The sequence below is a fragment of the Lactuca serriola genome, chromosome 2 (genome assembly GCF_051521515.1).
Source record: "Lactuca serriola cultivar US96UC23 chromosome 2, Lser_US96UC23_V15, whole genome shotgun sequence".
NCBI lineage: Eukaryota > Viridiplantae > Streptophyta > Magnoliopsida > Asterales > Asteraceae > Lactuca > Lactuca serriola.
Genome location: NC_136409.1, coordinates 5,297,530 through 5,312,744, shown reverse-complemented (window position 1 = coordinate 5,312,744; position 15,215 = coordinate 5,297,530). Strand labels below are relative to the sequence as shown.

At 32.1% G+C, this 15,215-nt stretch overlaps 1 protein-coding gene across 1 annotated transcript; it reads left to right on the top strand.

Annotated features, from left to right (window-relative positions):
- Positions 1-355: 355 nt before the first annotated feature.
- On the top strand, positions 356-9,379 carry LOC145090221 (MLO protein homolog 1-like). The gene is made up of 14 exons (XM_079028538.1): positions 356-589; positions 753-810; positions 1,225-1,490; positions 1,631-1,747; positions 1,973-2,033; positions 2,343-2,428; positions 3,445-3,519; positions 3,800-3,888; positions 5,914-5,963; positions 7,377-7,417; positions 7,572-7,745; positions 8,522-8,557; positions 8,682-8,810; positions 8,937-9,379. Exons 1-14 carry the CDS (start codon positions 464-466, stop codon positions 9,279-9,281), a joined length of 1,653 nt encoding a protein of 550 aa, XP_078884664.1. The 5' UTR covers positions 356-463; the 3' UTR covers positions 9,282-9,379.
- Positions 9,380-15,215: the final 5,836 nt, after the last annotated feature.

Below are 15,215 nucleotides of genomic sequence, written 5' to 3'. Positions count from 1 at the left end.
TTAATTTCTTTTTTCCAAATAAGCAAGTGATATCCTACGATACTTGGTTATAACATGGTTTTTAAACATTTGAGAGGGTTTAATGGTAAATTATGTACAATCAATAGTTTAATATTAATCTAAAATATTTTATAAAAACCATAAATTTTAATGACTTTATAAATAACAAAGTCAATTTTATACATTCGAATAGGTATTCTCGACAAAACAAAACCTAACTTCCAAACATAAGAGTGAAACGACAATATTATTGACCATTTCAGAATGTTTCTTAGTATCATATTGTTAATTCATTAACACGCTTTGTGCCTCATTATTTATTTGCTTTACTTTGCTTTTCTCTCCCATATATTTGTCCACTGTCAATCTTGTATAGTCCATGCGCATTCTTGTTCTCACAAACCAGAAAAGGCAAATAAGTCTTACCGTGGTGGTCACCGGAGTTGTTTGTGGTTGGAGTTGAATGGCGGCGGGGTCATCATACGAGAGATCACTGGAGCAAACACCAACTTGGGCGGTGGCACTGGTTTGTACAGTCTTTGTTATCATCTCTGTCATAATTGAACATGGGATTCATTCAATTGGGAAGGTATATTATATATGGTTTTTGAAGTTTAGTTTAAAATTAATCAGTATTATTGCTAGATTGGAAAAGCATCAGTAAGCTTTGACAAATTATAACCACAAGTATGATATATATGGTTAGAACGTTCCCTCTGATCATTTGACCATTTGATGTTGCATGCATGCAGTGGTTCCAAAAAAAGCAGAAGAAAGCAATGCTTGAAGCGCTGGAGAAAATAAAAGCAGGTAATATTATAATTAAGTATACTCAAATAAATAAACAAATTAACACTTATTAAATTAATAACATTTTTTGTTTTAAATTTCTTTTTATAACACTCTCACATATATATTTTCGACAAGCTTTGAATTTAGTTTCCTTATCATAATCTAAAATATCAATTTTCGTTCACTTGTTTTCTTTAATTATTTTATTATTGCTGAACATATGTTTCGGTTAAGCTTTCTTTATCACTGGAAATTTCGAATATTTGCCCAATTAATGCTTTAAAATTGCACCTCATGAGCCTATGAAATTGGTAGAACAAGCTCTCTAAATTTAGAATGCATGGAGTTTTTGTAATCATTGATCAACATACATGCAATTAATTAACTCATTTACCTATAATTAACGATTGTGATTTGTTACTATGAATCCAGAGCTCATGCTACTAGGGTTTTTATCGTTACTATTAACGGTGGGTACATCATACATTGCAAAGATATGTGTTCCCGAAAAGATAGGATACAAGATGCTTCCATGTAAACCAGAATATTATAAAAGCAAAGGTGATGGTAGTGGTGATGATGATGATAATAATGATCATGAAGGAAAAAGTCGCCGGAAATTACTTAATTTAGCTGAAGAAATGATATTCCGGCGAGTTTTAGCTGCATCAAGTGATGACGTTGGTACCTGTGGTAAGGTATGGAAATTTTGTGGGTTGTCCAACTTTTTCTTATCTGTTGATAGGAAATCAATGAATTGTAGTATTCCTAAAGTTTTAATTAATTAATTTAGTTAATTATAATTAATTAATTAATGAATTAAGTTTTGAATGTTCAGGGAATGGTGCAGATGATATCATATTCGGCCGTTCACCAGCTTCATATATTCATATTTGTTCTTGCCGTCTTCCATATTCTTTATAGTGTCGTTATCATTGGTCTTGGCCTCGCAAAAGTAACTCTCTCTCTCTCATATTAAACTCTTAAAGTAATTTTCTTTGTAATGAAACGAATGACTTAAATATATTCACGGATCAAAACTAAAATATCATATATTAGATGTGTGTGTAATAAGATATATATTTTATTTAGTATGGTTAGTTTATCAACTATTTGGATATTAAATTTTTATTATTACTGTAATATTATATTTATTGATTTTATTGGGGTTGATATCTAGATGAAGAAATGGAAGGCTTGGGAAGCAGAAACTACTTCTTTGGAGTACGAGTTCACAAACGGTAATTATTTTTTCCAAGGCATTTTATTTATTTATAAATAAGTCTCTTACAAAATAGATTCATACAAAATTCTCTATTCAATCAAAATAAATCTCCTTTTTTCTTGAGGAAAAGTACATAAGTGAAATTACATGTAAATTAGATTTGCGTTCCAAAAAAATTAAAATCAAAATTGAAATCTCCTGCTAGCTTTTGGACTGTACGGTAGTAAATGAAAAGCAACACCTAACCAGGTTGACCCGTAACTTGATACATGTTAAATTGGAGCTCCATCATGTTATTTATTTATTTATTTGCTTTTGCATTTAGATCCCGCAAGATTTCGGTTTGCTCATCAAACCTCCTTTGTTAAACGACACACGGGTCTTTCAACAAAACCCGGAATAAGATGGGTGGTAAGTGTAAACTTCTTTTTCTTTATATGAAAAAAATGCAAAAACATATAAATTCTCAAGTAAAAGTTGCGTAAGAGCTTGCTAATGTTTACTTCAGAAAGGAATATATTATAAGAAACAACATGAGTATCTATAATGTAAAATTGTTAAAAACGACCTATTAAAGTTCCACATTATCATTGAATAATATAAAACAAAAGTTTTATTAGATTTTGGGTTTGAATATCAACAAAAATACTTGGATAACTCAAGAATCATGTATAGAAAATGTTTTTTAAAATTTATGATTTTGATCCTATCGTCTAGGAATATCACAAACTCCAATTTAGGATAATCCAAGAAAGAATGAATCCACAATGCAAAATTTAAGATTCCAATAAAGAATACCTTGCTTTATTTGTGTTCTCTTGAGACAAATATTACAAAGAGAATAAATAGTTATTTTCAATGTTCTCTATCGTGTGCAACGTCAAAATCCTTATTATATATCAAGAAGAGGACATATTAACAACTAAGGATGAAAGCGCGCCACTTTAGATAAGGCGTACTCTTTAGGTTTTTGACAGAAAAATTTGATTATGTCATTTTTCACTATATGAATTATTTTGTCACACCGAAACAGTAACCTTCGACCACATTAAGATGCTGCCTCTAGATCCCGCGAGGGGCAATACCTCTTGGAACACCACTAGGCCACTGCCTTGGGACCTTTGTGTTTCGAGTCCATATTAGCTATCTATGTGTGCATTTTGCACCTCATTCTCAAAATAAAACTAAATAAAACTAAGTTCGTCTCGGATATATTCTCGACTACAATAAATTAATTATTTATGACACTAAAATCAAGATCAATGTTCCCTTCAATTGATTTATAATAATGAAGATAAGAAAAATAGATAATTTAACTTTCTACAAATCAAATTACAATTATAATTTTATATCGTAGATCTTTTATGTTATATTTTTCATTCGTGATACCATCTATCAAGATCTTACGAAATTTTAGCTTGAAACAGGTGGCATTTTTTAGACAGTTTTTTGGATCTATCTCAAAGGTTGATTATTTGACCATTCGTAATGGATTCATAAATGTAAGTCAACACTCCTTACCTTATTTGTTTTATATGCTCACTCGAAATCAACATGGATTTTGAAAAAGTACATGATCATAATAATATTACTCCATTTCAAATATTTTACGTGCAAATTGTCGATTAATTAATGTTTGAAACAGTGCCTTTTATAATAAGAGAATAACAAACATACAACATGTATGTGTCAAATTAACGATTTATTCAACCTTGTTTACTATCGGTTTTAGTTGTTAATTATGGGGGAAATGTTTAGTCATCTATATTTCTCAAAATGCAGGCACATTTTGCTCCAAGTAGCAAATTTGATTTCCATAAGTACATCAAGAGATCAATGGAAGATGACTTCAAGTCAGTTTTGGGTATAAGGTTATTATCTTCCTCTAATGCCTTTTATTGAAACTTTAAACATGTCAAATTTTCTAGATGTCAACGATTTTTTAACCTTCAAAAAGATAAATTTAAATTTGTTATTGCTTTCATATAGAATATCATTGATTTTTTTTTTCGGATAAATACAAAAATAATAATAATAATAATAATAATAATAATAATAATAATAATAATAATAATAATAAAAAGCAACCTATTTTGATGGCAATACAAAAAACTAACCAAAGTTATTTAATTCTTAATGATTTTAAATTATTTACTTCTTCGGTATCAATGTTTATTTCTTTCTAAATTTTTGTGTTAGTGGTAACATGTTTGAGTTTTTCGAATAGAAACTATAGAATTAAATGGAATTTGTTATATTAGTTACGCATTATATAAAATTAGATCTAGGTTTTTAAGATTATCTCACTCACAAAGATATATAGCATGGTAAGTTTGTTATAATAATGATAACCTAACTAAGATTGTATTTACTTCCATCATTATCAAGCCATACTTTTATATTTTGTGTAATACAATTTTTTATAAAATTTAAAAGCTAGAGAAGCTAGAATTACAACAGATTTTTGCAGTTAAAGTCAGGTTACATACCCCAATTAAGAGAGTAAAGTTTCTAACTGTGTTTTTAAACCAATGAAAGGTCAAAAAGGGACATTACTAGCTAATTCCAAGCTACTTCTGACCAACAAATTAAAATCTCACATGTTTCTGTCATACCAAATTAATCACCCACATGAATGCTAGCAAAATAATATTGTGATAACCCTTCCCTCTTTGATGTTGATACACAAACAATTAGGCACCTCCAAATCATCAAAGGACCGGGAAGAATACCAAAATTATTAGAGGTGGCAATTGTATCATGTCATGTCGAAACACTAAACGTGTTGAAAGTGTTTGACCCTAACCAGACTCATTTAATTAACGTGTCGTGTCGTGTCAACCCGTTTATTTTCGTGTCGAGTTCATGTCGGGTTTCGGTTTAGAGCTATACATTGAAATATGTCGTGTCATGTGAGGTTAAAATATTGAGTATGTTGAAAAAGTAGGAGATGAGTAGGCGGAAAGGAAAAACTAATAATTTTGAAGCAGAATATATGAAGTCATGAGGATGTAAGAGTGCTGAAAGAGACTGGATAGTGTGGGAAAAAATGTAAAAACTGAAATGAAGTCTTAATCTAGACGACTAAGTCATTTTACAATTACAATACAATTCAATTATAAGGTTTTCTTTTACTTATGGTTTTGGTTTTGTATCTTTTTAGTTTATTTAAATAATTCAAAAAACTTGCATATAAAAAAAGGGTCATTTTCGAGTCATATTTGAGTTGAAATTCTCAACCCTAACCTTACCAATTTAATTTTCGTGTTGTGTCGTGTCAACCCGTTTATTTAAACGGGTTGAAACATCTTACCCAAACCCATTTATTTCATGTCGGGTTCGTGTCAGGTTTCGTATCGTGTTAATTTTTGCCACCTCTAACCGAAATAGCCTAGTAAGAATATCCTGAATCTCTTTTACGGTTAAGTGCTCTAAAAAAAATATGAAATTGAGTTCTAGGCTTGTAGTGATAAAAAGGTCATAACCGGACGTCAGACCTGATATCCGTCCCTCGGTCTTATAAATTGACATTTATAGGTAATCAATCTTGTTTATCTCTCCATAACAATAAGTTTCATTTCCCCTATTCGTACACATTATGATGGATTAGTGGTCAAGAATGCTACCGTCTATGTTCTGTCGGTAATTGCAAGGAGGAAATAGAGAAGGAACCTTTTTGATCTAACGAGTATTGATCTAATAATTGTATGTAATATAGTGTATTTTTCTTTGTATATGATACAAGTATTGATCTAATAATTACGTATATTCAAATGGTAAACAAAGAGTATCTGCTTTTTCGTGATAAAGAGTTTAAAACTAATAAGTTAGTCTTTTCTATATTTGCCTTATGTTCTTAAAGATATTGATTCATATGTATGATCTTGCTTTTTCAGTATCCCACTCTGGATGTTCTCGATCATCTTTCTACTACTAAATGTTTACGGTTAACTCTCTCTCTCTCTCTCTCTCTCTCTCTCTCTCTCTCTCTCTCTATATATATATATATAGGGCTAGGTTATAATGTGGATGAACAATTATTGTGCGGACAGTGCTATTCTATGAAAATTAATAAGAGAATAAATTGTTTAATAATACGAATACATTCACACTTTCAAAAATATCGTCATTTTTTATACGTTCTCACTAATTCTTATTCATTTTTGTCCTCACACATCGTTTTTCACTCATTTTAATTCTGACAGAATACGACTCAAAAACATTCAGACAACATTCTGACACAACAAGAATAATAATAATAAATATATAATAACATTATAGACGATTTAATTAGCGAGAATGCGTGATAATGACAATATGTAAGATTGAACGTATTCATATTATCAAACAACATATTTTCTTTATCATTCTCACAGAATAACATTGTCTACTCGTGCGTACAATAGATGTCAATTTACATTTGAACACATACACAAATATATATATATATATATATATATATATATATATATATATATATATATATATATATATGCGCCTTATGTTGTTAAAGATATTTTATTTGTTCTTTAAAACAAATTACACATCCATATATTTACAAATATCTCTATATATTTACAGGCGGTCCAAACATGTTTAGGCCTAGGGTGAGACAAGAAATAAAGCCCAATAAATATGAAAAGTTTATAATAATCCATTAGTTATGAAAAATATTTCTTTTTATATTTTTAGATACAAAATCAGCATATAAAATTAACTAATACATGATAATGAAACAAAACGTCATATGGCTATTGTTGGCTCAGTTACTATTGTTCATTTCTCCATTTTCCCTTGAAACTATAAAAATCACTAAAAAGAATAAAAACAAATGAAAACCCAAATAAAAAATATACAAATAAAAAAAGATAGGTGGCAACTGACAAACTCAATCACAAACAATGAACTAATACAAACAAATCAATAAATATTACACTATTATAGAGTCCCATTATGTTAGTATTTGCCTAATTTAGCCATTAAATAAACCATTTAGTGGTACGTTTTCACTTATGTGACAAGTTATTCAACAATTTGACCATAAAAATAAAACCAATTCTAGAGAAAAGTTCAACCGAATGACATTTTCAACCAAAAAAATTAAAACAATTCATATCCGAATCACATTAAAGATACATTTTTTGATGCTTTGGGACCATGGAACTATTATGTAACATGGAGTAAAATTTGTCGGCAAATTTATGGGCCCCTATGAGAGGGGCTATGGTATACTGTTATACACATATGATGTATGTATTTGTACGTATGCATGCATGTGTGTAATCTACATTATCATTTTTATACATGCAACAAAACGTAATTAAGACTGATGATATCATTGTTTTTTACATTTATGCAGAATGGCATGCGCTTACTTATCTCTCCTTCGTCCCATTAGTGGTAGAACTACCATTTTTATACATTTTATGTTTTATTAAATGTAAAAAATATGATATTCAGCACTGAAACAAATTAATAAAGTTACGATGACTGTGACTGCTTATGATTAAGTTATCAGCCATAAAACTAAAATTATTAGCTTGGTATTTTATAGATTCTTCTATTGGTGGGTACAAAACTCGAACTAGTGATCATGGAAATGGCTCAACAAATCCAAGATAAGGCAACAATTGTTCGAGGAGCCCCGGTGGTGGAGCCAAGCAACAAATTCTTTTGGTTCAATAGCCCCCGATTGGTCCTTTTCTTGATCCATTTTACTTTGTTTCAAGTAAGTAAAATAAAATAATAGTATTTAATTTTTCAGCAGCAATAATTCAAATCTTACACAAAATTATAATATTTGGTTTTAATAAGTTGTAGAGTAAAATGCATTAATAGACAAAAATTAAACCACAAAATACATACAACAATATATAGTACTGATTCAAATGACATCACTAATCTTGTTGTGTGACGTGCTTCGGGCCATATATCCTGGGGGCGAAATAATTGTAAAAGTGTTTACCTTTGGTTTTTGTTATTTTTAAATACAAAAAATATGTAAAAATATATAAAAATCACCGTTCTACTTAATATTTTAACAACGATATTACTTATAATAAATACTATTTGTAATATTCATATAAGAATATTATTAAGATTTCAAATTTTGGCATATTATAATATTGTGATAAGAATATATATTACATATATTATACTTTTGTTAATAATAGACTTGTTAGAATATATCATTATAACTGGTATTTCTTATTTAATTTTAAATAATGTTAAACTGATAGAAATCTTTTTATCAGATAATTTTTTTTTATTTTTTATTTTTTTATTTTTACTTTTTAATCTTTTAACCTCAAAACATGTGGCTAGAAAATATATACACATGCATGTATAAAATCATAGAGACACTTGACTACGAAAATATCATACTAATGTTTACAGCTATGAAGTAGTAAACAAGATTGATTATTATGGATGTACAAAACATGGCACTCTACAATCCAACAGGGTATTATTTATTTAACTTATTTAATTTTACTCGTTTTGCAGAATGCATTTCAAATGGCATTTTTCTTATGGACTGTGGTAGGTATCTCCATATTCACATAAAAAATCATATGTTTCATATAGTTTTAATGCTTGAAGAATTCATTTTTTATTTTTATAATATAGTTCATTATGCTTCTAAAAATATGCTGGTTGTTTTCAGTACGAATTTGGAATACACTCATGTTACCATGAGAGCATAGTGCAAATTGGTGTTAGAGTTGGATTGGGGGTGCTTCTTCATATCATGTGTAGCTACATCACTTTCCCTCTTTACGCCTTAGTCACACAAGTAAGTGTCATTGTTTTATCGAAACATGAACCTGATTAAACATGATACGTTATTAATTTAGTAAATAAACAAATAGAATTACTTAACTAATTAGTTAATGATTGTACTATTATTTGAAATTTAAAGATGGGATCGCACATGAAAAGGTCGATATTTGAAGAACAAACATCCAAAGCTCTAAAGAAATGGCAGAAGGCCGCAAAAGACAAGAAGAAATTGAGAGAGCTTGGTGGCAGATCGGTGGATGTTTCAAATTCTGGCTTGGAAAATACACCAAGTCGTGAATCATCGCCTGTTCATCTCCTCCATAACCAAAAATATCGATCATCCACAGCTGAGAGTGAAATTGATATTCCATCATCTCCAAGAACTTATACTTCAGAGGCAGATGTCTCTGATGCAGAAGGTTCTTATCATGCTAATGATCATAACAAGAATCTACAACGAGATTTCACATTTTCCATGTCTTAGGTTTTTATTAGGTAAAAATTATGTAGTTTTTACAACCACATAATTTTTACATTTTTTTGATTTTTAGTGATAGTGTTTCCATTATTGAAGGATACAAACGGGTATTCTTATATATATATATATATATATATATATATATATATATATATATATATATATATATATATATATATATATATATATATATATATATATATATATGAAATAAACACCATTCTATATAATAAAGAGCACATACAAATATAATGAAAAAGAACACTGGATAGCCGTCAAAGTTGGTTATTTTCATATTGCGAGATCAGGTTTCTTTTATGTATTATAATCAATGTTTGTGTAATTTGAGATTTATGTGGTTATTATATGGTTTAATTATATGATTTCACAACTAAACAATAATGTAGTTTTCTATTTTATGTAATTAAGTCTTCGACTCTTCGTTAGTGGCACATCCAGCCAAGAACTCAAGTGGGGATTTATTGTTGACCGTTCATTGTGTAAATTAATAAAAAGAAATTTAAAAAGTAAAAATTAGAAAAACATTAAAACATTCACCAAATGTCATTTTTACAGTTGAAATCTACGAGGACACATAATGTAAGTCCCCCAAACTGCTTGTGTATCAATCAGATCTAATTGATGGTGCAGAATCCCAATCAAACGGATGATGGCAAATCAAAATAAAAGAAAATGAGAAGAATAATAACTTGAATCTATGATGTATTGAATGAATATGAATGAAGATCCTAATAATAGATTCTCTCACACACACTATTCTTATCTCTAGTTTCTCTCCCTACAATATGCGCTCCTTCTCTGCTTAGCCTTACACTCATCACATGCACTCCTCTATTCATAGGACCACCAGCTGTACACGCGCGTACAGCCATACAACAAGCTACAAACACTATTACACTATAGAAAAATACAGTTGCCTAGAAAAGCAAAGTACAAACCATAATTTTAGACCCAACAATCTCCTCCTTGCTTTATAGCTTTCTTTTCTAATTGACACAACAAGCTCCCCCTAAAAAGTAGCTGACTTTTCTTGTTAATCTTCATTGGGAGCTTGGCTTCAGCATTAATCTTCAATTTCTTCACAGCATCAAGATGAACATATGAATCTTCAATGAATGACTTCATGTTCATCTTGAGCAGTTGGGAATTTCTTCAAAATTTGACATTAAACGCACATTAAGTGAGGAGGCTTCTTGATAAGATTTTTGAAAGATAGCGCTTTCAGCTTGAGAATCTTCAGAGAGAACAGAGAGAATGAATCTTCTGGATCACTTCAGCAAATACAAGATAGCAGCAAATTGATTGAGGAGGCATCAACGCAATCTGTCAGATAATCTTCAAGTCAGCTTCACCTTGCTTCTGGAGTTGAAGGATTGAATGTTGAAAGAATAGTCTTCATTTCTTGCTCCTTCGAATGAGAATTCTTCGATGATCACAGACGAAACCTTGGCTTAGAACAATTCGACATAGACTCCATGAGTCTCATCTAAATCTGAATTCACTTTTCAAGACATGACAAAAACTAAAAGAAGACTTAGCACACAATATTTTTTGATTTTTCATATTTTCTGAAAAAAATAAAACAGAAACAAAACTATTTTTGGATTTTTAGTTTTTCTGATTTTTTGTTTGATTTTTGAAAATTTAAATCTCCCCCTAAAATATGTGCATAGAGGAAAACTATGAACAAATTTAACAAAAACAAAAATATTTAGTATCAAAGTTGTGAGACAGTCTTAACTTTGTTTATCAATATCTTCACCTTCATGAATAGATCTGGTCAATTGTCGGTATTGTGGTCCACTTAAACACGAAGGATATCGAGACACTTTTCTAAATAAACCATTTAGCTAAAGACGACCACGGGTATTGTTGTCCACTTAAATTAAGCAGTGAGATCTACAAACAACCTCTAAATGATTCAGTTTTAGTTGCACTAGAACGTGCTCCCCACTTCCCGATATACTCTGGTTATCAAGAACTTCCAAAGAACTCCTTACTTTAGGTGAGTAGACAATTATTAAGGAGGAAGTCAGATTTAGAAATAGGTGCATATGTTGTGTCCCAGGTTGGATCTCTTTCTATCATGCAGAGAGAGCAACATATGACTAACAGAGATAGAGGGATTGGAAGGTAGAATATGGCATATGCTGTGTTCCAGGTCGGATCATTTCAATCACGCAGAGGAGACAACATATGACTAACAGATAGAAAGAATTTCATAGATAAGGAGGTGCGTAGAATCAAAGTTGCATATGTTGCATTCCAGGTCGGATCTCTTCCAATCACGTAGAGGAAGCAACATATGACTGACAGATAGAAAGCAAGAAAATAATTTCCTACAGACCTACTTTATTAGAACCCCCCAGTCGCCCTATCAGAACCAGAATTAAGGACATAAGTCCATCCATCAAAGAAAAGTTGAACCACTGTTCTAGATGCGTATTAATTTAGTGTATCCCATGAATTCCCGTGTTTATCTGTCACACCCCGAAACCGAAGGAGGAAACGTTCCGGGGCGGAGGACGTCATGAAGTATCACAACTAGTGTACATAGTAAGCATAGTAAACACAAAACTTTACATTACATAGATTCATTTACATTGTATGAAAACGAAGAGTTACATGTGTTATAGATATATATCATATGAACAAAAGTTATGAAGAGTCTCCTATACGCTCCGTCTTCTCCAAAAGACCACGGGGTACCTGTCTAACATAAACCTGAGAATACAAGCAGTTTGAAAATCAGCATAAAGCTGGTGAGATCATAAGCGGTTTTATTTTCTAAAAATGAACAAGTTTACTTTCGGTTTTCTGAAAAAAGTTATGATTCCAAGAAAATCCCATATTTTCTTATATGTATAGTTTAGTTGTCCGTTTGTTACACAGTTTGGTTAAAAACAAGTTCAGTTATCCCAGGAAAAACCCTTATTTTCCTTAAAAAATTTGTGGTTGATTATCGAACCTGAATGTCATGTACAAGTATCTTCCGTACTTAATTTGTGTGCGTGAAGTTTCCTGAAAGTCGATTACCCTTGAAAAGTACATTAGTTTTAACACGTATATATATAAAACTAATAAATAAGTATAAAGTTTTCATAATCTTGATTGCGAGTTCCATAACCATACTAAAGACTAGATAAGGCTCGGAACGGGGCCAGTATCTTTTTATGACTTTCGTCACCCTTGAACCTTTCAGTTCGGCTGTAGCTAGCAGCCAGGTGTGGGATAGTCAATCTCGTATAGATTTATACACTCAAGTCACGCTCTCCCTCTGGGAGATTCTGGTTACAAGGGTATCCCTACACTCTCGTATCTAGGGGGAGTGTTACCAAGGACGTGTCTCCAATCTTAAGATTAATGAATTTTAAAAGTTGTCCTTTACTCTCGAATCTAGGGGGAGTATTACCAAGGACATTTTAAAGTAATAATAATACGAAAAACTCTGTTTACTTGTCCTTCACTCTCGTATCTAGGGGGAGTGTACCAAGTACATATCAAAAGTTCTAAGATTAATGTTATTAGTCCTTTACTCTCGTATCTAGGGGGAGTATTATCAAGGACATAACCTAAATCTTAGGTTTAATGAAATCAAATATAATATTAATACATAACTTTCTAATTTATTAGTCCTTCACTCTCGTATTCAGGGGAGTGTTATCAAGGACGGATCTAAAGTGTTGAAGTCCTTCACTCTCGTATCTAAGGGGAGTGTTATCAAGGACGTATCAAAATTCTAAGGTTAGTGCTTTTAATAGAAATAACATGAATATCATTTGTGAAGTATAACATACAACATTTTATAAATATTTTCACAAACAATATGGTAATTAATTCTGCAAGTTAAACGGTTGTCCGATTCAATTTCTAGTGTTAAAAGCATACGAAAATACGAACATAACACATGAAATAATAAGTTTTGAGTACAAGAATTTCTTGTACTTTTGCTTGTATTCCCCTCCCCCCCAATGAAAACATTTAAAAACATTGAAAATGGGTAGGGGTATGAACTCACCGGTCGAGAAGCGTGTCGGTTTGGATGCTAAACGTTGGTTCCGGGCTTGAGGATGTGCGAGTTTCCTATGTAATATGTAATGATATACAATTGTATCTAATTAGACTTTGGACCACTAATCAATTATGAATAAACACTTCGAGGGGTGAAAACACTTCAATTCAAGTGTTTGGAGTGACCCGGGTGACATCTAAGCGGGGTGTATGGCTTAGGCATGGAGTTTACTCTTCAAGAGTAAACTCTTAGAGGAGTTTTCGGCCCTAATGACCACATCCCCATGAGTTTACGGCCGTAAACTCATGGGTGGTGCTCTTGGGTGCTAAATGGCCTTAAAACACTTAAGGGATGATGCTAGGTTTGGTTCTAAGGCATTGGAAAGGGATTAAACCAACACATGGACCACTTAAAGGAGTTTACGGCAGTAAACTAAGACTTTACGGCCGTAAGCTCCCTGATACCCATCCCTTATATGTTTTGGTGGTCCTAGATTAATCATATGTGATTCAAACTCATTTTACAAGCCATGAGGTGAATTTAGGGCACCATTTAACCAAGATATAGGAGTTTACGGCGTAGGAACCTATCCTTGGGGGGTTTGTGGCTGTAAGCTCCTATTAGGGTGGTTTTTATCAAGTTTAAGGCCCTAACTTGTTTGTGGTCGCTTCTAGACTTTATTCCAAGGCTTATGAGGTGTTTAAGGGGCATCTTAACACCTTAAAAGGAGTTTACTGCCCATGAAAGGGTGTTTACTGTCCAAGCATGTTCTTGGGCTGTAAACTCATATTTATCCCAAAAATGATGAGTTCATGGTGTTCCAAGTCCATTCTAATAAGTCCTTAAGTCATTTCCAAGCTCCAAGAGTGATTTGGGAGGGTTTTTGGGCTCCAAAACCCATTTTATGTGTGTTTACGGACTAGGACTGTTCTAGGGCCATAAACACATGTTGATGGTCCTATTTCATAGTTTGAACACGAAATTGAAAGCCAAAGAGGTTATATTATGAGTTAGGATTGTTACCTTGACGATTTGGGGCTTGAATTCGATAATTTTGGACCAAGAATGAGATTGTAGAGAGAGAGAGAGAGTAGTGAGAGAGGGTGCAAAAGCTTCAAAATGAAGTCATTTGGACTTTATATATGGTTCGAGTTTGTGACACAGTGGAATTCTACCCGATACTGACGTTAAACGGGGCTTTTGGTCGCACCCGATTAAGTTGTTGTAACCCGATATGGTTGAAACTAAAAAATTTCTAAGTAATAATTTGGGATGTTTTCATGGGTTTCTAACATGTTTGGATATCTACAAGGTCATAATAAAAGTCTTAAAATAATTGACTAAATCTAAAAACGAATTTGAAACAATTCGCTAAAGACGAGTTTTATATAGACGGAAACGAGTTACGACGATGAGACAATCTTCGGGTTGTCACATTATCCCCCCGTTAGAGGGAATTTCGTCCCGAAATTCAAACTTTAGATGTGACTCAAGGATTTGGAAAGAGATATGGATACTTCTGATTCATCGGATCATTGGGCTCCCAAGTGAACTCGGGTTCTTGCTTGGAATTCCAGCAAACCTTCACTATCGAGACGTAGCTTTGTTTCGTATGTTTAATCTCTTGATCTATGATTTCGATTGGTTCTCCCATGAGGTTCAGGTTTTTGTTGATCTCGATCTCATCAAGGGATTACTAGAGTTTCATCGGGTAGGCACCTCTTAATAATAGAGACGTGGAATACCGGATGGATGTTGCTAAGTTCTGAAGGTAGTCGGAGTTTGTAAGCTATAGGATCGATCCTAACGAGGATCTCGAAAGGTCCTATGTACCTCGGGTTAAGTTTTCCGCGTTTTCTAAAGCGTATCATGCCCTTTCTGCGGGTGTCTTCGATGCCGACTAATTC

Coding starts and splice junctions, on each gene's coding strand:
- LOC145090221 (XM_079028538.1), top strand. CDS start 464: ATGGCGGCGGGGTCATCATACGAGAGATCACTGGAGCAAACACCAACT. Junction 2,034..2,342: donor GGAGTACGAGTTCACAAACG/GTAATTATTTTT, acceptor TTTTGCATTTAG/ATCCCGCAAGATTTCGGTTT. Junction 7,746..8,521: donor TCCATTTTACTTTGTTTCAA/GTAAGTAAAATA, acceptor CTCGTTTTGCAG/AATGCATTTCAAATGGCATT.